The sequence below is a fragment of the Balaenoptera musculus genome, chromosome 14 (genome assembly GCF_009873245.2).
Source record: "Balaenoptera musculus isolate JJ_BM4_2016_0621 chromosome 14, mBalMus1.pri.v3, whole genome shotgun sequence".
Taxonomy (NCBI): domain Eukaryota; kingdom Metazoa; phylum Chordata; class Mammalia; order Artiodactyla; family Balaenopteridae; genus Balaenoptera; species Balaenoptera musculus.
Genome location: NC_045798.1, coordinates 16,356,042 through 16,382,052, shown reverse-complemented (window position 1 = coordinate 16,382,052; position 26,011 = coordinate 16,356,042). Strand labels below are relative to the sequence as shown.

Below are 26,011 nucleotides of genomic sequence, written 5' to 3'. Positions count from 1 at the left end.
CAGACTCAACAGCACATACCTACTTACCTCTGCAGGAATGGGGCTGGGAAGGGGAAAAGACCATACCCACTTGTGTACTGTTTTACAATAGGTGTCTACTACTTTTGTAATCAAAACTTTTTAAAGTTAGAAACAAAGTCTTTAAAAATACCAAAATGTGTGCATTATTAGTTTTCAAAACCTCTTACAAGTTTCTATGAAAAAAGAGCTATTGTCAGACAATCAGATACGATATGGGAATCCACAGTAAGACCACTTACCTTTTAACTGTTCTAGTAAAGACTTAAGACTATTCTCTACTCGCTCCTGGATCTCCATTGTATCCTCTAAAATTGAAACACAATGAAAAACTTTCAATTCAATTTTTAGTAAGATAAAGAAGCAAGACCAATACCTGGAAGCATAGGCAAGGACATTTTCTTTTCTCTTAAGACCCACAGGCCTCTAAATTCCATTACTGAGAGAAAGATGAAGGACAAGAAAAGGAGAAAAGGAAAGAGAAAGGGAAAGAAAAAAGGCAAAGAAAGGTATTAATTACCGTTCTGCCAAAAGCACTACCTAAGATTCTCTAGCAGGACCAGAAATCTACGTGTTTCAAATACTCTAAATGACAGGATCCACAAACCTTATGACTTGGGAAAAACAAAACACAAACAAAAAAACATGACCTATATGGTATTTGTGACTCTCGCTGGGTTGACAGCTCAGAAAAAAATCTTTTCTCTACAAAGTTTAGGCCTTCTTCTTTCTTTTTTTTAATATTTATTTATTTATTTTGGCCGCACCAGGTCTTTGTTGTGGCATGCGGGATCTTTAGTTGCAGCATGCAGACTTCTTAGTTGTGGCATGCAAACTCTTAGTTGCGGCATGCATGCGGGATCTAGTTCCCCAACCAGGGATCAAACCCCGGCCCCCTGCATTGGGAGCGCGGAGTCTTACCCACTGGACCACCAGGGAAGTCCCTAGGCCTTCATTTTTAAGTAAAGAATTTAATCTGATACAAATGAAGTTATTTATAAAACAGAAACAGACTCATAGACATAGAAAACAAATTTATGGTTATCAAAGGGGAAAGGGGATGGGGGAGGGATAAATTAGGAGTTTGGGATTAGCAGATACAAACTACTATACATAAAACAGATAAACAACAAGGTCCTACTGTATAGCACAGGGAACTATATTCAATATCCTATCATAAACCAGAACGGAAAAGAATATGAAAATACATGTATATATATACAGGTATAATTGAATCACTTTGCTGTACACCAGAAACTAACATAACATTGTAATTCAACTATACTTCAATTTTTAAAAAATTTTTAAATGAATGAATGAAAAGAATTCAACTTGAAATCCAACAATATTTCAACAAATCAAGGATTTCTTCAACTTTTGGCCCTAAAAAATGATTTTAAATATGGAACAGACTTAAAACAAAAGTGGGATAACGAGGGAAAGGGAGTGAGTGGCATTTAGAGGTGCGGGGGCAGGGTGTGGGGGGCGCAGCAGGGCGGATTAAAAAAAAAATATGTAACGGAGTCAAGCTTCTAAACATTATTTTGTAAACTGTTTAATGGACTTTCTTGTATAGCAAACCAGACATTCTAGAACAGCTTCCAGCTCCCATCTCCTCCAAATTTTTCCAAATATGTGAGGTTATAGATATTTTGTTGCACTTACTAAGTTTTCAGTGACAAAGACCCTGTAAATATACTCATGCAAGTATACACTTACCTAAACCATTGATGTCCAGCTCATAAATATCACTAACAAGATAAAAAGAGCTGGTCTGACACTGAGAACAGCCAGAATTAAAGAATCCAGCCATTCTGGTAGGTACAGGACCAAGGAAAGGATACTGGAAAGGAAAAAAAGTTCTTTAAATGTTCTTTAAATGCACTGAAATTTAAATTCATAAAATACAAAATGAGAAAACAAGGAACTGGATAAAAATCTATCTCCATGATTAAGTTACAAAGCACTGATCAGCAAGCTAATAATAACCAAATCATTATGATGAAAACAGAAACGCTGTATTAATTTGTTGACAGGTATTAAAAAGTTTACCATCACAAAAAAGTTATTTTGCTTTTCCTCACTATCCAATTTGGATATTGAGGAAGCCTCTGCAATTCCCCAAGTTTAAAAAGTTTGTCTTTTTCCTGTAGATGCCATAAAGTGGGACAAAATACTGTTCTTTACTACTCACCCATCCCCAATTCCTATTTTCAAAAAGACAGTCACATATTATTGCAGCTTTGATTATAAATACGCACTGATGATACCTGAATGTCCTTCTCAATAAATCGCTTTCCCGTCTCCAGGGCCACCTCCAGCTGTTGAAGGAGCAAACGGAAAATATCAATCCGGGAGGATACTCCATTCTCAGTGGTCTTCTCTGAGTTCTCTGGCCCAACAGAATGGTTAAGACTTGGAAGTCCACTGATCAGCCTCAAGGTTAAGGAACGGATTCTTAACCACATTGTCTCCTCCTCCAAGGAAAGTTTCTTATGTTCTTCAGAAACATCCCTTAAAAAGAAACATCCGCAAACCATCCATATTATTCATGTTAACTTTAAAGCTTTCAAAGTTCACTTTCATCAGTCAAGACGCCTTTGAATGGTCCCAGCTTTCATTTAATAGCTGAATGATCTTGGACAAACCAAGACAGTCCAAGTCCCCATTTCGGTATCCATAAAATGGGGAAGATAACCTACCTAACAGGTCGTTTTCCCCTTAGGTGAGATTCATTTTTCTGATGATAAAATACATAATACAAAAAATTCAAATGACAGAAAAGTAAAAAAATAAAAGGAAAACGGGCCCTGATAACCAAGAACCCACAATATTTTTTTTTTAACCACCAAAATGGTTTTATTTTTGACACTGCCAACATGCACAACAATGCATTACTTCGGTTTCCTTAAACATTACTTAAGTACGCATTAAGTGGTGAGGTGGATGGACCTAGAGTCTGTCATACAGAGTGAAGTAAGTCAGAAAGAGAAAAACAAATACCGTATGCTAACACATATATATGGAATCTAAGAAAAAAAAAAAAAAAAGGTCATGAAGAACCTAGGGGTAAGACAGGAATAAAGACACAGACCTACTAGAGAATGGACTTGAGGATATGGGGAGGGGGAAGGGTAAGCTGGGACAAAGTGAGAGAGTGGCATGGACATATATACGCTACCAAACGTACAATAGATAGCTAGTGGGAAGCGGCCGCATAGCACAGGGAGATCAGCTCGGTGGTTTGTGACCACCTAGAGGGGTGGGATAGGGAGGGTGGGAGGGAGGGAGACGCAAGAGGGAAGAGATATAGGAACATATGTATATGTATAACTGATTCACTTGGTTATAAAGCAGAAACTAACACACCATTGTAAAGCAATTATACTCCAATAAAGATGTTAAAAAAATATATATATGTTCACATTTAAGAAATGTAACACATTAAAAAACTCCTCCATAAATATAATTCTTTCTCAATATATTTTCCTGCTTTGTTTCACACATAAATAACATAATCTACAAAGTCATAAATAAAACTATTAACTCTTATGACCTAAAAGTATATACAAATTTTGGAACTTGATAAGAATGTCCTTTTTCTGATTTTATATAAATAACAACATGCAGTATTTGCAATGTTTTTTAATTAAATGAATGACTTACAATAAAAACTTTTATTGTCTCCCAACCAGTTCTCCCTATAATAGACCTTCAGTGCACTTGGTAAAGATGTCATGTATTTAAAAAGTCAAAGTGGTCAAAAGACTAGATTTTTAAAATAGAACAGAAGGTTGCCATTAAATATTATTAAGCCTTATTAAAATCACTTCCGTTTGTCTGAAGAACAAAAAATGCTACCAAAGAGTATATGCTTGTACTATCTTTTTTTTTTTTTTTTAATTTTTGGCTGCACCCCGCGGCATGTGGGATCCTAGTTCCCTGACCAGGGATCAAACCCACACCCCCTGCATTGGAAGGTGGAGTCTTAACCACTGGACGGGATTTCCGGGGAAGTCCCTATACTATCATTTAAATGGAAGCTAACAAAGTCTTAAAAAATCAGATTAAATTTTTATTAGTCTTGGGAAAAACATTCCACTGAGATTCTGTTATAGGAACAGAATCCATGCTATCCTAAGTTTTCTAAAATTTATTTTAAACCATCACTTCGATTAGTTAAAACTTTCAGGGTAAAAATGACACATAAAAATATTCTTGGGGGCTTCCCTGGTGGCGCAGTGGTTGAGAATCTGCCTGCCAATGCAGGGGACACGGGTTCGAGCCCTGGTCCAGGAAGATCCCAAATGCTGCGGAGCAACTATGCCCGTGAGCCACAATTACTGAGCCTGCGCGTCTGGAGCCTGTGCTCCGCAACAAGAGAGGCTGTGATAGTGAGAGGCCCGCGCACCGCGATGAAGAGTGACCCCCGCTTGCCGCAGCTAGAGGAAGCCCTCGCACAGAAACAAAGAACCAACACAGCCCAATAAATAAATAAATAAATAAATAAATAAAATAATTTAAAAATGATCTTGGAAAGGCATATTTATAATTCCTGATACAGAACACTTGATTATTTAGTTTTTGTTTAATGACTGGAAATCTTTATTCCTTCAGAAAATAATAACATTATTTGTTGAGTGATACCATCTATTTAGTGATTTACTAGATAACCACTCAAGGTATATTAAGTAAGCACTCAAATTATTTTTATGTAACAGAAGTAAAAAACACTCTTCATGTTGGAATTGTTTCATTATGCATTATTATTTTTAAGGCCATGATTTACAGAGTATAAAAATTAGAAAGAAAAACATTCTCAATTAATATTCTCACTAAATTTAAATGATTCAAATGATAAATAATAGTAAGCTAAGCACTGTCACTACTTTTAAAATCTAAGTTTCTAAGTTTCATTTTTCAATCAATACAAATATGATCTGCTTCACACTATTAACTGCCAGTCAAACTTTGTGTAAAAAAACTAAATATTCTTTGTTAAAGAGCAGTTTACAACAAATGTTTTTCCATGCTCTTATTAAAAAAAAAGATTCTGATATGCATAATGAATCTAAGTCAAAATCCACAAATGGTAGCCAAAATTGTCAACTTTCAGCCTAATACAACATAAATCCAGTTATTTTGCATAAACAATTCAAAATTAAAGTTTATAACGGAAATGTCAACAAGTCATAACTACAACGCTACTACTGATGGAGAACCCACAATATTAACATGCTTGGTATAGATCCTTTCAGACTTTTGCAATACGATGTACGAAAATGAACTACAAATATTTATGTAATATACTTTAAACAGATGAAATGGGTTCACAGTGTTTATACTATTTTGCAAACTGCATCTTTTATGACAGTGTGTACAGAAAACAGTTAACATAGGGTTTGCCTGGTGGTGCAGTGGTTAAGAATCTGCCTGCCAATGCAAGGGACATGGGTTCGATCCCCGGCCCGGGAAGATCCCACATGCCGCAGAGCAACTAAGCCTGTGCACCACAACTACTGAACCTGTGCTCTAGAGCCCGCGAGCCACAACTACTGAGCCTATGTGTCACAACTACTGAGGCCTGCGTGCCTAAAGCCTGTGCTCCGCAACAAGAGAAGCCACGACAGTGAGAAGCCTATTCACTGCAACAAAGAGTAGCCCCCACTCACCGCAACTAGAGAAAGCCCACACACAGCAACAAAGACCCAATACAGTCAAAAATAAAAACAAACAAACAAATGAATAAAAAATCCCCCCACCAAATATTCTTTAAAAAAAAAAGTTAACATAGCAACCCTGAGGCTATTATCTTCAGAAGGGCCTACTTGCAAGGTTGGCCCTTGCCTGATGTCTGGGAACCAAGCAGGCCAACCATTCCCTAAATGACAAGAGTGGCTCACCTGCCTAGATTGTTCATACAAATTATGTGGTTAAGGGTGAACAGTGCTTTCCTTCTGGGAGTCTGAAATGTTGGTACAAGCTAGACTGAGGGTGCCTACATCACCAGCCGATGAAAACCTTGGGCACCAAATCTTTAATGGGCTTCTCTGGGCAGAAATATTGCACAGAAATACCACATTTTTTTTTTTTTTTTTTTTATAGCTACTTTATTTATTATTTATTTTATTTTATTTTTGGTTGTGTTGGGTCTTCGGTTCATGCGAGGGCTTTCTCTAGTTGAGGCAAGTGGGGGCCACTCTTCATCGCGGTGCGGGGACCGCTCTTCATCGCGGTGCGCGGGCCTTTCACTATCGCGGCCCCTCCCGTTGCGGGGCACAGGCTCCAGACGCGCAGGCTCAGTAGTTGTGGCTCACGGGCCCAGCTGCTCCGTGGCATGTGGGATCTTCCCAGACCAGGGCTCGAACCCATGTCCCCTGCATTAGCAGGCAGATTCTCAACCACTGCGCCACCAGGGAAGCCCTGAAATACCACATTTTTTGCTGCTGGAGAAAGGAGCACGCTCAGTATATTCCTTCGTAGGAGGGCAAGAACACCGGAAGTCTGTGCATGGAGTTTTCCAAAATCCACCTGTATGTCTTTCCCTTTGCTGATCCTGTCATGTATCCTTTTGTTATAAAAAAAACTTAGTTGTGAGTCCAACTACATGTAGAATCCCATGAGTCCTGGCAAATCACTGAATGTAGTCTTGGCAGCCCCCAAATTACAGCATATTCAGAACTACCTTGTATACATGTCTCTGCATACTTGTGCACTTATTCCTTAGTTTCCACTTTCCTAGAAGTGGTTCTGCTGAATTAAATGGTACACAGCCTTTTCAATCTTGATACATATAACTAAAATTCCCTATAGGAAGGTTACATAAAGTTTTACTGCCATGTAAACTCACAACAACCACTTTCCCATAACCTAGCTGAGAACAAGGATTAATCTTTTTTTATGTGATAGGTTAAATCTTCGTCTGATAGATTAAAATACAAATCTTTATTGCTGTAAAGTACATTTCTTTGATTTCCTATTAAACCCTTTGCCCCATTTGTTTTTCATTTATCTTCTTCTTATTGATTTATTGAGTTCTCTGTATATGTGAAGGATATTTATATGAAGAAATTGACCAATTCACCAATTCTCTGTATATGTGAAGCATATTAATATATATGAAGAAATTTACTAATTTACCAGATACCTCTAGAACTTGTTAACAAATTTACTTCTATATAGAAGACTAATATTTAGAGGTCAAATCCTTTGTTTCCAGATCTGATGTAATGCTGAGAAAGACTTTCCCAACCATTTAAAAATATTTTTTATATTTCCTTCTAAGTTTTAACATATAATCTTTAATCCATCTGGAATCCGTTTTCATGTATGCTGTGAAGGAGGAATTAACTTTTAGATTAACCAGTAATCTCAACATAGGGGTGAGGTTTTCTTTTCTTCCTTTGGCTTACCTATATTTTCTGATCCCTATAATAAAAAATGTTATTATATATACGTAATATATAATATAATATATAAAACTCTTAAATTCATCTTGATTCTTTAAAAATAAATTGCTTGGGGTTAAATTCAAGTTACCTGTCTTTTGGATCCCAGCTAAAGAAAACATTTAAGTCTCTGTTGTCTCGCAAGGCTTCCCATGGAATGTCATCTTCTTCTGGCCGAAGATTCATTGACTTTATACTTTCTGCTAAGCTGGTTGATCTGTGATAATGAAAATTTATTTAAGTATTATTCAATAATAAAATAGTCATGAAAACATGTTAGCCAAGACTTTGTTTTACTAGAAAGAGAGAAAAGGAAAGAGTGAAGAAAGGAAGGCTTTAATATTAGGAAGTAAAAGCTCATATAACGTGAATACAACCAAGCAATGGTTCTGGCCTGCTACACAGCAAAAGAAAGGCATCTGGAGGCCCAACCAAAATAAAGTTCATCAGCATTAATTCCTGAAATCCCATGTTTGCAGGGTATGGGGAAGCTTGTAAACATAATATGGGCCAGGGATGATGACCACGGCCTAGCTGGTTTCCGTATGGAACCTGGGATGGTGCTGGCAGTACCCTATCATTCCCCATGACAGGCACCTTCCCCTTTCTTCCCTGTTCCCTCCTACATTTTTCTTTCCCATTTTTCTTTAGCTTAAGCCCGCTAATGACACCCATGAGGCCCATTAATGGCTCTCAGCATCTGATCTAATCTCTTAGTTCCTTATTAGCTCTTGCGCAATACTTACACATTTGCTTCAAGTAGAAGGTCTAACAACATCCGTTCAATACGGACTTGTGCAAAATGAAGAGAATTATTCAGCCTGTTCCTAAAAGCGATAAACTCTGGGATCTTCTCAAATGCACCATATTTGTAAGCTTGAATAATATATTCTGAGGTCTGGGAAGGAAAGACATCACCTTGGTATAAACATTTCACATGTCAGGCAACGAAGACAAACCTTGCCAGACAAAACAAAACAACACTCAAACTAAAATTAAGATGTTGAATCTAATCTTTAAAGTTCTTGGTCACCAAATAGAATATCAGCTTTTAAAAATGATATTTTTCTTCTATCCTATACTGGAGTCAAATGTCTTCTTCACTAATATTACTACTAATAATATTTAGCTGCTGCTACCACCACGTAGACTTTCTCCTAGCAGTTATGTTCATTTCAACAGGACTGAAGGTTTTGTTATACCACATCAGTCAAGGTTTTGGTTAGTGCCATTGTGGAAGGGATATTACTCCATGTTTTTCTGCATCTAAGATAAACTTTGTTTTATACAAAGGTTCCCAAAACACCAGAATAATATAACCATACCACCACCACCACAAATAAAAATTACTGTCCTTCAGAAAAAAGACAGGCTGCTCCTTGGTTTTGTTTACTTCTGAATAATATATCACAAACATAGGAATATATGCATTGCATCAAGATAGAAGACACCAAACAAAAGACCTATAAAAATTCATGTCATCATCCATTCTGAGGACAGAAAATGCAAAAATGTTACCTGTCCATCCAAACAGGTAACAGGATGTTACCTGTCCATCCAAACTACTATGCTAGAAAATCCCATAACATACACCACGTGCTTTAATTAGATTAATACATATATACAGAAGAAACATGAACAGAGGCAAGATAAAGAATCCTAAACAGAAATTCTGGCACAACAGAAGAAAATCTCAGGGAAGAACATTTCATGGGTGTGGGCCTACGCCATCAGCATCGGAAGTCAGAAGGGCACCCTTTTGGGCTAAGTAAAGTACTAAACTCAAAGTTGATGTCTGCCCCCAAAGATCCTTTCTAGAAAAGACAGTCTTTTTGCACAGCCTCAGTCAGCTCTGCCCCCATCTCCATTATGACCGAATAATTTGCCCAATAGGAAAATAGGCCAATAGTCAACAACATACCCTCTGATACACAGCCTCGCAGGGTTCATTTCAGGCCGCGGGATTGCGCCACGGGCGCTAATTCAACTGCATTCGATGCGGCTTTTAAACCCCCATGGGACACCTCGGCGAGCTGTTTGCCTGCAGTATCTGGAGAAATTAAAGACGGACGGACACAAGAAAATTAAAAAGATTACTTGTGATCCTGCAGGTTTAAAGAAGGACTATCTGAAAAAGCTCAAATGTACCTTCTAGCTTGATTAAAGGGCAGTGATACGCTCAGTCAAGAAGAGGCCAGGATACCCTAAACACATATGCCTATCCAATGGCCTCTTGGTTTGGAAAACATAGCAAGGTTTACCATCAGCCCTTGCAATAGGACCTTACAGTTTGAAAAAAACGGCTGGTTAGGAACATATGATCCAGCAACTAATCAGGATAAAAATTTGACTTTGGTGATTCCAATCAAATTTATTAATTACAGTTCCAAAATACGCTATGACTAAAGGAAAGAACTCAGCCTTACCAAGTGTAGAGGAAGTTTTAACTTCTGAGTGGTCCATGGAATACCACTTTAGAAAAAAGGCAAGAGAAAAATAAGGGGCCACAAAAAAGGAATGCAGTCCTTTAACAAACTAAGAAGGCAACTATAGTTCTCTGGCTTCTTTTTTTAAGATAGTCCTCCTTTAATACTGCAGTAAAGTATCACTGCAGAGCTAGAAAAGGGCCTGGGCAGCTACCAATAGGACAGACTGAGGAAGCACCATGATTTGAAGAAACAACGACCTATTGGAACTGCAGGCAAAACTGGAAGCCATGGGTACTTTAAAGACTTCTGAATATCAGAGAATGTTGTCTGTACGCATTTCTACTCATTTATGCACCAATGAGGCTATTGAGATCCCATATGGATTCCTGAAATGAACCCTGGTCACTGTAAAAATTAGCGAAATACATGGACATCAAACCCTTGAATAATGATCTTCATGAATACCTAAAATAGATACTTGTAAAGGCAATTTTTTTTAAAAGTATGAACATGTAAGTTACTTTTGGAGATATGTAAATCTAAACTCTAGTTTTTATATTATAAAACTCTATTCCAAATAAGATGACAGCAGACAACGACCTTTCCAAAAAGAAAACCCCTACATCGACGTCCAAATACAACTTTCAATCCCACAGCACAAAGCCTTACAAAGCAGATTTTCCATTTAAGGAGTAGATGTTCTTTCAAAGAGCTAGTTGGTAATTGAAATACATCAGTCACTCAAGGAAAAACCATCTGGGGGTGCCAAAAACTACCAAGAATAAAAGATGTAGAGCATAGAGCTTTAGCTTTCCAGAGACGTATTTCTAATACTATCAGAAGGTTTAACACATACAGTATAACACTACAATCATGATCTTTCTTAGCTTCAAACTCCTGTAGGAAACAGTCCACACCACAGTCTCCATTTTCCTATTCTGGGACTTGGGCTGGGCATTACGGTTTAAGGTATGTTTTCCTTGCTGTACTGTGTTTTGCTTTTACCTCCAGGACTTAGCCCCCTCCATGCTCTCTCCCCAATTATCTACTTTAATGTGATTAAATAGCTGTTTTCTTAGTTAGTAGTAATAAAAATAAATTTCAAGCAGAGAGTCCTAGTCCCAGATTAATAAAATGCTTTACTTTTCTCAGCTTCAGCATCACGTACATTCAGATGAATTAGTCACTCCTGTCACACACAACCATCAGCAAAATATCAAACAAAGATACGAAAAGCCACTGAGGACAACGTGCCCTCTCAAATCACTCCTGGGGATCTCCTTTCCCTATTACAATACTTTTGGTTGTTGTGTGTGTGTGTGTGTCTGTGTGTGCGTGCGCGTGTTGTTTTCAAAACACTTCTTCAGACACAGTATTTGTGGTAAGAAAAATTAAAGCTTGATTTTTATTAGTATAAAATAATGTGCCTTTATTGACCAACTCATGAACAATATAGTTCTTCTAGAATGCTGGATGATTGAAAACTGGAGTAAAACCAAACACCAGGCTTGGATTAATCCCTTATTTAACCCCCACATCCACATCAAGCTATTTGAGAAACAAAACTTTGAAAAGGATTCTTCACTACATCAAATGTTTACTTAACCTCTTCCTTAGAAACACAGTAATCAGAGCCAGAAAAATGAGATTTGAAATACACTTTTCTTTTGATTTTTTTCCTCAGTTAGTGAAACTTCTTGAAAACAGAGAAGGGCAAGCATGGATACTTTTTTTTTTTTAATTTTTATTGGAGTATAGTTGCTTTACAATGTTGTGTTAGTTTCTACTGTACAGCTAAGTGAATCAGCTATACGTATACATATATCCCCTCTCTTTTGGATTTCCTTCCCATTTAGGTCACCACAGAGCACTGAGTAGAGTTCCCTGTGCTATACAGTAGGTTCTCATTAGTTATCTATTTTATACATAGTATCAATAGTGTAGATATGTCAATCCCAATCTCCCAATTCATCCCACCCTCCCCCCTTCCCCCTTGGTATCCATGTCTATGTCTCTATTTCTGCTTTGGAAATAAGATAGTCTATACCAATTTTTTCAGATTCAACATACATGCATTAATATACGATATTTGTTTTTCTCAAGCACAGATACTTGAATATACAGTGAAAACTCACAGATTTATAACTCAACTGCCCACTTATGCTAAGAGATTTTAGAACCAAGGTCCTAGAGATGCCCTTCTGACAGTGAACCCGGGCTAGCAGCTTCTGAGCAATACGTTCAAATGCTGATGCCCACTTCTGTTTCTCCCTGATCGGAAGCTAGGGCACAAAATGAGGTTTGAACAGAGATACAATCACTGTTGGGAAGTAGAGCCATGGGTGGAAAGGGACAGAGCTCAAAAGCCAACTGATGATGCAAAGATCACCACCCCGTGCTACACCAGCCCTCTAGGCCATGACCTGAAGTGTGTCAGAATATAATTATTGCAAGCTGAGAACAACAAACCTATATTCTATTGGTCAGAAATGCTTTTGCCCTGTCCCAGCTTTCTATTTAACACAAGCTTAAAGAATTAGATGGAAGATAAATTAGGTATAGCAGTCATATTTACAAAAGGGTTTTTTAAAAAAATCCTCATGAGTGCTTTGCCAAGAAGAACCTTAGAAACCAGCTTCCTTGCCAAGTTTCTTAGTTGCTGTTAGACCATGAAAAATGGAACACTATGGGCAGATACCTGGCATGGCAAAATTCCAGGTGATGAGTCTTAGAAGCACATGAGAAGCAAGCAGGTAGTGTGACCACTGTAGAGATGCACCTTATCTCCACATATGTTCCTGGGTGGTTTTACATACCTCGACTGAGTAGAGACCATATGGTTTTTCCACAATAACTTCTGCTTAACTGACAAGTGCAGATCACATCTGCTTGTAGTGAAAAATATGGTGCAAATCCCATCCTTTCATTATGGCACATAAAAGCTCTATCTTATTTATTGTTACTTTAAAAAACATACTACGGACCTAAGTTTCTTAAAGTGTCCTGAACTTGGTCAATTTTATAATTGTAAGAAAAGATAAGTATACTCTTGATAAAGAACACGGTGGTTATAAACTTCAGAAATCAATAAAAGTAAGCGAGAACAACTGCTCTCGCAAAATCATATATGGCATCCCAGGCTATACACTCTTATGGGCTATTTCTTATACCCTTAGAAAGTCTTTTAGAGATTAAAACACAGACCTAAGAGGCACTTCGTATTCTGCTAATACCCAGTTTTAAATGCACCTTCTCATGGATTCTATTAAACATACCCTTTCGAACAACCACAAAAACTCCTTACCTCTACCTAACAGCCTTGGCCAGTAAGCTATAGACTAAGGGCACGTGTGAGTACAGTGTGGTGCACCTTAACATGTGTACTTGTGACCCGAGGGAAGACGCTCTCTGAATCATGTTCTTTCAGCAGGCCAAGACCATATTAAAAAATAAAATTTTTTTTCACTTACATCTTTCTGGTTGGAGTGGAAAAACCTGAGCGCGAAGTTACAGGACTGGGATGCAGCAGCATACTGACCTAGGGATTCGGCGTATCGGGTCAAATGATAACTAGGTCGGAAGGAAAGAAAAAAAAATGTTATACCTACCCACCTCTAGTATCAAATACTACACTTCAAATTACTATGGTAGAAAAACAGCTAGCCATACGAAAAGTTAAAACATGCGGCCATAGAAATGATCTAATTCACAGAATCAAATTTTAAAAAACAGCAAAGTTAATTCAGTTTTGTGGGAGACCTAAAGCTCTATGCCATGCTTTCTTACACTCAGATGATTAATGGAACACAAGTTGTTAGAGAACAGAATATTGTCTTCCTAAAACAGCTCTACAGGACACAGAGAAAATACCCTTGATTCATCACAAAGAATAGTCAAAATACAAATTCAAAGGATCTCTGGGGTCAACATGTAACATACAAGTGTGAACCGCAACTGCAAGGCAGAAGTGAAGACTTGAAAACAATGTGTGCTAAGAAAAAGAGTTCAAAGTATATAACTGTTACCTGTATCTGGGGAAAACTTTTTTTTTTTAACCATTTCTAAATTGTACAAATTTGAAATTACCACAAAATGCTGAGAAAGATAAAACTCTTTCTGCTTTGCAATGGGTCATAACAGGTGATTAATCTACAAAGCTTAATACCAGGAACAACTTTTCTGCTAAAATCAAAATGTTAGAGTTCCATATATGAGGACCGCACACTGTTGTAGCTGGCTGCTCATTATTCAGAGTATATACTACCAACCCAATGGTGTCATGCTGGATATGCTTAGCGTCAAGGCTGGAATACAGATCCACCACCGGTTCAAATGCCCCTAGCATACAGTAGATTCGAACAAGCAGCAATTTGAATTGAGCATTGGAAGGGCTGTGAGTTAGTCCCTCTTCCAGCAAAGTCAGGGCCTGCCACACAGCGGTCTCATCACCTAGAACCAAAATATAACAGCATTATCCACGGACCTTGACAGCAAATGGGGGTTTCTCAAAACTAAAAAATAAAAACTAACTGACACCATCACCTCCCCTAACTATTCTAAGGATGTGGTTGGGTGGCAGAGAACAAATTTTAGATACACACCTGTAACCAAAATAGGGAATTTCCCTGAAAAGACAGTCCCTCAATAGTTACCTCAGTTCTTAAACCTGCATCTGCAAAAATGATGCAAACTTTGAGCTGCCAGGTCTTAAAGAGAAGTCTGGAATCTCACAGGATCCTAGATTCTGAGAAGAGATGGACTTTGAAGAACTAGAATCCACCAACCTTCCCAGTACAGGATTTTCTCTACAAGACCCCAGACAGATGCTTTCTCTTGACATCATTTTTCTTCCACATGTAACTCTACTAACAGATGTCAACTAATATTTGAAAAAAGAACTGCTCATTAATAACCAAACTAAAATGATACACTTTTTTGGCCTACTAAAATTCAAAACGTTACATGCATCAATATTCTTAAAGAAAAAGTAATTTCTCTTTTATGAAATTATCTGAAGAAAATAATATGAAATGCAGATAAAGCTTTATATACAAAAACATTCACTGTACTAATAATGGGGGGATGATTATGTAAACTATAGTTACACCCACACAGGGAAACACCATACAGCCATTTAACGTTAACAAGGAGTTTTTAACAGCAAGGGAAAATAATTATGCAATAATGATCAGTAAAACATACAGAATTCAAACTAGTATGAAGAGTTCATCTCAAGTATATAAAACATTCACAGAGAAAGAGAGAAGGAAATATGCAAAAATGTTAGTCTTTTGGAAGTTGGAAAAGCGAGATTAAAATAAACCATTTGCCAAATTTTTACAAGCTACTTTTACAGTTAGAAAAAACAGCTAAAATAAAAAGCTCCATGCACTGAGCTTTTAAAATTATATTCTATATGCTTTTTACCAAGAGAAAAGAAACAAGACATAACCAAAAATTGGGGATTTAGATAAATATCATCCATAATCCTACCCAAACTATGCAAACCACCCATGATCTACTCAAACTACCACTGTGATTAATGTACTGTTTGTGAACTATCAATTATGTATACATAATCAATTATGTATTGATTACTATCAATTATGTATATATAACATTATTATGTAATGTATCAATTATAGCTCAATAAAACTAGAGGAGAAAAAATGACATCCTTCACTCCCCATTTTATTTTTGCAGCACAATTTTACACAGTAGTAATCATGGCATACACCCGATTTTGTTTTCCCATGTTGCTACCTGGTCTTCACAATCATAATTTCATTTAATTCAACACTCAGTGACCTAAACTCTGCAGTAACACTAGATATAACACCCAGAGATAATAGTCATAGGTGGTTCCAGGCCTCAAGAGGTTCAGAATTGAGTAGAAGAGACAGTTGGACAATTATAGATAATAGATAATTTTTTTAAGTCCTAGTTATTCAAAGATAACCAGTATCAGAAATTTTTTAAAAAACTTCTTAAAGATCTCTTTTAAATGGAAACAAAATTTCAAAGTAAATAGTAAAAAAAAAAGGTTTAATTTACACTTCTGAACTATTAAACCCAACATTATGATGACATTTATCATCTTATTTTATTTTGCAAAATTTAGAATATAACTACAACTCTATGCCAATCAAAGAGCATCAAGGGTTGATGAGGATTTGGGGGACAAAATTTTTAAAATCAAATTTTATAATATAACAAAATGATATAATAAAAAGATAAATAAATTCTGGGGATATAATGTACAGTATGGTGACTATAGATAACCACACTGTACTGTGTATTTGAAAGTTGCTAAGAGAGTAGATGTTAATAGTTCTCATCACAAGGAAAAAAAAAGTAGCTATGTGAGGTGATGGACTTTAACTAAACTTATTGTGGTAATCATTTTGCGATATATCACTATATTGTATACCTTAAACTAATACAATGTAATGTATCAATTATAGCTCAATAAAACTAGAGGAGAAAAAATGACATCCTTCACTCCCCATTTTATTTTTGCAGCACAATCATAAAGAAATGCTTTTTTGCAAAAAATATTTGAGAGCACCATCAATTTAATCTTAAAATGCTCTTCTTAATCCTGTCACATTCAAATCAGTCTCTTTCAACATCCTCACCAATTTTCTATACATTTCTAATTTTTGTCAGATCCACCTTGAACAATGACTATTGTTCCAGCCTACAACTGGAACATTCAACATCACTTTCACTGACTTCAAGAAACCTTGCATCTATATATATATAATATCTATAACTTCCCATGTATTTGCACTGTATGATTTTGGACAACCCACCTAACTTCTTTCTCTCTGCCCTGTATTTCCCACATCTGTAAAACTGTAACAATCTTAACTGTATTGTTACAAGGTTTAAAATTAGCTAATTCATATAAAGCACCTTCAAGTGCCTGATGATCCACGACTGTTAACTGTTATTACTATTATATGGTCAGATATCTTGCTCCAAAACCAAGAGATTAGCAAAGCCACAGTCACTATGAGCAAGAATAGATGCCAGGAATAAGTGGGGAAGGGTATCTGAGTAGGGGCTAAATTACTAAGTAGTCAGTTCATTAATGGTTTTACATTAAGATGACTTTTACAGCCCTATGCAACCTCCTGAATGTGGGGTTCCAGATACCAAGTACTCTGATGAAAAGGATTTCATCCCCATCCCCGGTACAATACAGTATAACAAGTACTATCATATGGGTATACACAACGTCCTACAAAAGTTCAGAAGGGGCATAAAATCTGCAATGAGGAAGGGGGTGAAATCAAGACAGGCTTGTCAGAGGCACTGTTTGAGTAAAAGTGAGATGAAGGAGGTAAGAAAGTTATTTCAAAGAGAGGTAACATGATGTTCAGTGATAGTAGCAAAAAAAAAAAAAAAACAAACCAAAAAGTAGATTCAGGGCTTTAAGTACTAAGAATCTGGAGATGTAGACAGACACTAGATTATAGAGAGCATTGTAAACCATCCTAATAAGGCTGACCTTTATCCTCAGGAAAATAGGGCATATCTGAAGGATTTTAAGCATGAGGAAGATAGTATCAAAATTGAGTGCTTGGTTAAATGACCCATGAGGGCAGGGTTGTGTCTGTCTTGCACAGCACTGTCTCCCAGCCCTGTTTCTTCTGCAGTTTATTCTCATGAATAATATGCAATAAGTAGCTAAAGTTATTTTTTCTCAAAAACTGCTAATAAGAGAAAATGTCAGAAGGTGAGACCTAAAGAAAAGGCAATCTCAGTACCATCTTTTGAATCATCCTTCTCTTGCTTAATGACTCATGATGCTTCCTTTACCATGCAGTATATATTTGTCTTAAATGGACTAATCTGAACTATATTCCAAAAAAAGTGTATTTTCCTATATAAATTGAAGTGAACAAAAATGGCTATTTTATTCCATGGACCCATACATCTATGTCTGAATCAGTTTCTCTGTATTTTAATTATTGTAACTTTGTAATAGGTTGTTTACTCACTATTCAGAAATATTTTAAAACAGAACAGATATCCACTGATTTAAGATTATCCTGATTACAGAGAGGAGGATACTTGGAGGCTTTGGTTCTTCTAGAAGCACCCTGGAGAAGGGCAAGGAAGAAAAACCTAAAAGCATAAATCAAATTCTTGGATTATATACTTAGTCTAAGGATTTATAGTCAATAAAAACAAAGAGTAAAGTTAAACTGAAATCACTGCTCTTTACCTGTTTCTCTCCATATATCAATAAGCACATGGACAGCAAGGAGACAGTAATAGTCTGAAAATTGCAATTCGGTTTTCAAACAGGATTTCCCTATAGGGAAAAAAAAAATCATATCTGTATTTTAAGATTTGTTCAATTATTACTGCCCCAAAGGAGTTTTTTTTAAAGCAAGAAAGTGACAGGAGGAAGAAGAGAAAAAGAGGAAAAGAAACTAATAAGAATGGAGTAAATACCAGAAGAAAAATATAAGCCATGAATCAAAAGAGTCAAAAGAAGGTGAGACCACACTCAGCTGGAGCAGAAGGAAGGGTTCCAGAATAGAGGTGGTATTCCAAATGGTCCCAAAAGGAGAGCAGCAAGATTTGGAAGGAGGTTTTAGGTGAAGAAAAGAACAGAATCCAAGAGCCATGTACAACTAATGTAGTATTATGCTCATTACTTCACCTAATTTTTTAGAATACAGTTAGAGAAATACTAATATCATCTAATCAGATAATTTATATTTTACCACACATATCTAAGCAATCTGAAGATCATCTACTTCTAAACTAAATATTTATCTCACAATTTACAATTCTTTTTGTTCATTTACACAGTCTATATATTCAGAATATTAAGGCCTATAAGCAGAAAATATGACAATTATCATAAACTCTGCAATTCATCTGAGCCCCACTGTGATAAAGAGTTGGCTGGCCAGATCAGGAAGAATATGGATATCTGGGAGCCAATTATAATTTTTAAAACTCCAAGTTTAAGAAAGGCTTTGCATTTTATTACCTGGATAGTGTTCCCACTTGACAAAATATTTTCCTTGCCAAAAGCATTACAACAGCATGCTATGAGAGATAAAAAACTGACTTCTAAATCTTAGCAGATCAGGGAACTACTGCACATTTTGAAAGGCTGCTCACCAAATTCTAGTCCATGCTGGTACCTTAACATCAATTCTCTGACCACACTCAATTTCTGATTTTTATCCATCATGTGGTACAAGCCAAGTAACCTTGTCAGCTGCACCACACACAAATGTTGCTGCAGAGCTCTGATGTCAGCAGGCAGTGCCAGCTTATCCTCTGTTGGTGTTGACAAAGGAACAACTCCAAGTAACTGATTAATAAACTGCAAAGTTGAAAGAAAAAAAAAGAAGTACAGGTCTCAAAACAGAACTAGTCTTTAGTAGGCCATAATTAACAAATACTGAAATGGTCTAGAAAAAGGTATCAAGAAAAAAAACAAATTAAAACCCCTTTAGTATACCATTTTCTATCTACCAAAATTGCCAAGACAAAAACACTTCTAACAGCACACAGTGCTGGTAAAACTCCAGTGAAACTGGCACACGCATTCATTGCTGGCCAAAAGTATTATGTTAATACCATGTAGTATATGCACTAAAAGATTAAAAGAACCGTGAAAATGTTTCCTAAATTACAACACATTGACATAATATGTAATGTAGCAATGAAAAAGTTTAATTAGGAATAGGAAGACTGTAAAAAAGAACAATTACCCCAAAACAAACCTATTATATTGATATACTACAAATAAATTCTTAAAGGAAACATTATACACTGAAAGGAATGGTTGTCCTGTCAATAGCCTTAAATTGTTTTTTTGATTAAAGCTTTAATTTTGAGATAATTATAGATTTGCACGCAATTGTAAGAAATAACACAGACAGATCCTATGTACCCTTCACCCAGTTTTTCCTAATGGTAACATTTTTTTTTTTCCTGTGGCCGTACCGCACGGCATGTGGGATCTTAGTTCCCTGACCAGGTATTGAACCCATGCCCTCTGCAGTGGAAGCGTGAAGCCCTAACCACTGGACTGCCAGGAAATTCCACCCCAATGGTAACATCTTGCAATAAAATGTTTTTAATTCTCTAAATTCGGTATAAATTTTTAAGAACACCAGTTCCACAACCAGTACAGTTGCAATATTGGCAAAAGTGAGAAGGGACCCCTGCATCATGTACAGGGTGTCTGTTTAAACTTCCTACATGGTCGTATACTATACTCTGCAGCTGTTAGGATGTGAGAGAATGCTTGGGCAGCACGAGTCTGGGGTTCTAAAAGGTGTTTATGGATGGGAAGTGCAGCCAAGGGGTCACAGGCATCACCCTTGTGTCTTCCCTATATTTTGTGATCCAAAACTAATAAATTATTTTTAAAGCAAAAAAAAACAGTTCCAGTTACACATGTATTAAACACAGGCTATTTTCACTCCCTTCCAAGATCCTATTAGGATGACAGTAAAGAACAAAAAAGGAATCAACCCAAAAGGATCAAGAACATGTGAAGAGATGACAGCAAATGATAAACATTAACAAGATTTCAAAAGATAAAAAGCAGAAGGGCAGGTGGTAAGTAATAACCAATGTACAGGGCCAAGAAAGCTGAAATCCAACAGTATGAATGGGGAGACCACCAATAAGCAGCAAGCCTCTTCCAGCCACAGAACCTTGGAAGACTCAGAAATTAAGGGCAAGAGGTACGTCTGAAAGCTAAAGTGCTGGTGGGACTGAAACAGAAGAATTTGCTAAATTCTAAGAAATTAGACCCCTCCCCAAGCTCACTGACTGACTTCCTAAACCCAGCAGAAGCCACAGGTTTTCTTTACCCCCAGGAGATACTGAACCAGAGACACTGTAGACTCAAGGGGAGAATGGAACAGATCTATTACCTCATGTTTCAGAATACGCTAAGAGGAGTTTTAAACTTTTATGGTTCTGTCAGATTGATTGGGGTGAGCTGAACAAAAAAATATTAACTCCAAGAAAGAAAGTTAAGAAAGGTAATCTCCATATACAAAGTGGCTCAGCTGTGAATATTTAGTCATTAAAATATAAATACTGCATAATTACTAAACTATACTGGGGGAAAAGTAGGTAAGGGGAGAAGTGGGATGTTATGAACAAAATTATTGCCTTCCACAGTAAGATACCAATAGATGAATACTATAACTGTAAAAATAAACAAATAGCTAAATAAGCCTATAATTTAGAAATATGGAGTTAAATAACAGAAGAAGCAGTTAAGGGTTGAAAGTGATTTGCCTGTACAGAGCCAGAATCAGGGCTGGAGAAGGCAAAGAGCTGCAATTGTTTTTCAATAGAAGCCTTGTAGCACTATTTGACTTTTTCAATTTATACATGTAATTTTTGGAAACAAAAATTAAATTAAAATAAAAATCCTACTCAACATGTAGTTTCACATCTGTAATGACTTTACTTCAATTTTCTACAATTGTATGAATTTTAATTTTAATTATTATGATCAGATAATCACATTTGTAACAAAGAAACTGTGACACTAGTGTTCATGTTTTTGATTAAATGCCTATATAATTTCTATTGCCAGCTCTTCCATTCTTGTAAGCCATTTTATATACTAGTTATGTTTATTATTAAGGCTTTCTTTATTGAATGCTAAAGAATCTTCCAAACAGGTTTTGTCATGAAACAATACGTTCATTTGCTATTCTAGTCTGTACAGTTTCACTGCTACACAAAAAGCTTCTTTAAAAACTGGAATTATTTTATTGTTAGCTTAAAACCCCAAGGCAAAGGAAACAAAATATAAAAACGTCTCTATGGGTGAGCCTCTTCAGGATAACTGGACTCAATGGCCCCCTCTTAGGGGCCAGTCCCATTTTAGAATGCGTCTCCTAATTCATTGGGACAACAGTTCTCAGTCTGAACCTTACTTGGACAGTTTGCAATCCTCTGACAAACATACTGCTGAGTGGCAGGATTTTTAGCTATTGAAGTCATCCTACATTTAAAAAGTTGTGGCAGCAAAATTACCCCTCTCAATTAAAAATTTACACAGGATTACAAAACTCACTGCAACAGCTTTAAATCCTTTGTCTCACTGAACAATGACCACCTCATCACTGCTAGTATTTCACTATTTCTAGAAGGTTCCTCCCAGTAGATTATTAGTATATGGGGTCACAGAGGCGATCTAAGATTTTCAAACATGCCAATAAAGCAGAGCTTCTGGTACTAAAATTTATGCTAGCAAACCTATATGAATCTCAGCTAAATGCAATATAAGCATTCCTCTAATGCTTTCCCATCATTTGATGCTTTAACTTACAAGACAGTAAGCACTACAAAACATGATCAATCATTCCCTACCTTAGCACTTAGCACATAATATGTGCAACAAACACTTAGTGAATGAATCTCTCCCACGTGGTTTTATTTTCTGCTTAAATCCCTCCAGTAACATGAAACTCACACAGTGTTTTTTAGAGAATTGTGACTATAAAAAAGATCTTTCTCTCACTGAGCCAAATTCTTAATTCCCTGAAACAACTTCTTGCTGGCCCTGTTCTCTTCCCTCTTCTACAGGAGAGCTTTTCAAATTATGAGAAATAAAGTACTCTGTCATCACCATACCAAACCTATCTCTTCCACTCAACCATTTCTCTCTCATAGGCTTCAAGTCTTTCTATAACCCAGAACCCTCTTTTCTGGATATGTTACAATTTATCTAGAAAACTTCTAAAGCTTAGCCTGTGCCCTATAAGCAGAGCAACCCAAGAACAACTTTTTCTAAACCAAAGTGAACAGTGGCAGTCATTTCAGAACCCAGTAGAGACCACTGGCTCCTTACCAGTTTGAGAATGCACTGCTCCACTTGCCTTAGATGTGTAACCTCAAGACTGCCAAAGTATGAAGTGCTGGTGAGCTAAGGATATGGTCACCAAACAAATACTCTAGTCATTGCCACTGTGCTCCCATTGAGTTTCACTCATTCCATATGGGGAGGATAGAGGCTTTCTGGAAGAACAGGTTGTGGTAGCCCTGTGATAGGAAGACTTCCAACCTTCACTAATTAGAGTTTTTTATGAGTAAAGCTGACCAAAGTCACAGACTCTCTTGATATGTATCAGTATTTCTTTACATGATGTTGATATACATATAATTGATTTACATTGATTCTATCACATCAAAAACTCCCAATAGATGACAATTAACTACAATATGGTACCCAGGCTTAGATCCCAGAAAAGAAAAAGGACATTAATGGAAGAGCTACAGAAATACAAATAAAGTCTAGAGGCCAGTTAACAGTAATGTACCAAAGTTAGTTTCTTAGTTTTGACAAAGGTACCACTGTAATTTAAGATGTTAATGTTGGGGAAAGTTGGGCGAAGGGTAGAGTATAACCTTCTTTACTATCTTTACAACTTTCCTGTAAATGTAAAGTTATTCCAAAATTAAAGGTTTTTTTTTCTTTAATTTTATTGAAGTATAGTTGAGTTACAATATTGTATTAGTTGCAGGTATACAGAAAAGTGATGTGGCTATTTATTTTTTTCAGATTCTTTTCCATTATAGGTTATTACAAGATATTGAATATAGTTCCCTGTGCTATATAGTAAATTCTTTTTATCTATTTTGCTATAGTAGTCTGTATCTGTTAATCCCATACTCCTAATTTATCCCTTCCCCCCCTTTCCCCTTTGGTAACCATAAGTTTGTTTTCTACATCTGTGAGTCTGTTTCTGTTTTATAAATAAGTTCATTTGTATTATTTTTTGGATTCCACATATAAGTGATATCATATATTTGTCTTTCCCTGTCTGACTTACTTCATTTAGTATGATAATCTCTAGGTCCAACCATGGTGCTGCAAATGGCAATATTTCATTCTTTTTTATGGCTGAGTAATATTTCACTGAATATATATATACCACATCTTCTTTATACACTCATATGTTGATGAACACTTAGGTTGCTTCCATGTCTTCACTATTGTAAACAGTGCTGCTATGAACACTGGGGTGTGTGTATCTTTTCGAATTAGAGTTTTCATCTTTTCTAGATATATGCCCAGGAGTGGGATTGCTGGATCATATGGCAGTTCTATTTTCAATTATTTAAGGAACTTCCTACTGTTCTCCATAGTGGCTGTACCAATTTACATTCCTACCAGCAGTGTAGGAGGGTTCCCTTTTCTCCACACCCTCTCCAGCATTTATTATTTGCAGACTTTTTGATGAAGGCCATTCTGACTGGTATGAGGTGATACCTCATCGTAGTTTTGATTTGCATTTCTCTAATTATTAGCGATGTTGCGCATCTTTTCATGTGCCTGCTGGTCATCTGTATGTCTTCTTTGGAGAAATGTCTATTTAGGCCTTCAAGTTTATTTTTTAAAAATCCCTTAGATTTAGAGTCTCAGACTGCTTCAGCAAGAATGAATCATGATTTGACATAATCAGCAATTAACTGCTACAGTTTTGAGCAAATCAAAGACAAGATATTAAAAGGAAAGTCCACTGGACTTCATCAAACTTTAAAAATTTGCTCTGAGAATTCCCTGGTGGTCCAGTGGTTAGGACTCAGTGCTTTCACTGCCAGGGCCTGGGTTAGATCCCTGGACGGGGAACTAAGATCCTGCAAGTTGCATGGCATGGCAAAAAAAAAAAAACAAAACTTTGCTCTGCAAAGGATCCTGTTAAGATGATGAAAAGACAAGCTACAGACTGGGAGAAAATATTTGAAACCATATATCTGACAAAGGACTTGTATCTAGAATATCTAAAGAACTCTCAAAACTCAATAGTAAAAAAATAAATCAACTAGAAAATGAGCAAAAGACAATAACAGACACTTCACTGAGGAGAAAATACAGATGGCAAATTAGCAGATGAAAAAATGTTCAACAGCATTAACCAGTAGGGAAATGTACATTAAAACCATAATGAAACATCACTACACATTTACTAGAATGGCTAAAATAAAAAATAGTGACAACACCTAATGTTGATGAGGATGCAGAGAAACCAGATGACTCATACATTGCTAATGGGAATTTAAAAGATATAGCCACTGTGGAAAAGTCTGGCCATTTCTTTAAAAAACTAAATGTGCAGCTACCATAAGACCCCACAACTGAACTACTGGGCATTTTTCTCAGAGAAATGAAGACTTAGGTTCCCATAAAAAAACCTGCATACAAATGTTCACAGCAGCTGTATTTGTAATAGCCAAAAACTGGACACACCCACATGTTCTCCAACAAGTTAAAGAAATCGTGGTACATCCATACCATGGAATACTATTCAGCAATAAAAAGGAATGGACATGGTACACGTAACAACATGATGAATCTCCAGGGAATTACGCTGAGTAAAGAAAGTCAATCTCAAAAGGTTACAAATAATATGATTCCATTATATAACATTCTTAAAATGACAAAATTATAGAAATAGAAAATATCAGTAGTTGCCGAGGGAGAGGGATGGGGAAAGGAGGAGATACAGGGAGGTGGCTGTGGGTAAAAAAGTGTAGGGAGAACATGGAGGGACCCTGGTGGTGAAACTTCTATGCATCTTGTCTAGGTGGTGGTCACATGAATCCATACGCACTATATACGGCACTAAATATACACACACACACACACCACACATATACACACAAATGAATGCATGTAAAATTGATGAAATCTGAATAAGTCAGTGGATTTTATCAATGTCAGTTTCCTAATTATGACACTATACTATACTTATGCTAGATCTTACCATTGGGACAAAGTGGGTGAAGGGTATACAGATCTCTCTGTATTATTTCTCTTACAACTGCATGTATATCTACAATTATCTCAAAAAAATATATATACACATACATACATACATACACACACACACACACAGAACAGAAGAATCCAATTATCTACCAGGGGCTTATTCTCATTGCGGCTCAACTTTACAAGAAATCATGCCTTTAATCTGATAGCACCTAGACTACTTGGCTTGATAGAGCAATATCTTGATATCTCATGTTCACCACTTTCACCCATTTTAGAAAGGAAACCCAAACACTTAACCTAGTTGCAATAAATACAGGTACCCAACA

At 36.5% G+C, this 26,011-nt stretch overlaps 1 protein-coding gene across 5 annotated transcripts in view; it reads right to left on the bottom strand.

Moving 5' to 3' along the window:
• Positions 1-26,011, bottom strand: part of NAA25 (N-alpha-acetyltransferase 25, NatB auxiliary subunit) — a 74,186-nt gene that overhangs the window by 17,939 nt on the left and 30,236 nt on the right. For 3 of the 5 annotated variants that reach the window (XM_036823818.1, XM_036823819.1, XM_036823820.1), the window contains exons 12-20: positions 19,046-19,253; positions 18,132-18,221; positions 14,164-14,344; positions 13,366-13,465; positions 8,213-8,364; positions 7,558-7,683; positions 2,289-2,532; positions 1,738-1,861; positions 261-326 (exon numbers count right to left, since the gene is read on the bottom strand). In XM_036823818.1, the coding sequence (XP_036679713.1) occupies positions 261-326; positions 1,738-1,861; positions 2,289-2,532; positions 7,558-7,683; positions 8,213-8,364; positions 13,366-13,465; positions 14,164-14,344; positions 18,132-18,221; positions 19,046-19,253 (1,291 nt within the window). The remainder of the gene's footprint in view (positions 1-260; positions 327-1,737; positions 1,862-2,288; positions 2,533-7,557; positions 7,684-8,212; positions 8,365-13,365; positions 13,466-14,163; positions 14,345-18,131; positions 18,222-19,045; positions 19,254-26,011) is intronic. The other 2 variants (XM_036823821.1, XM_036823822.1) reach the window with 2 other exon arrangements.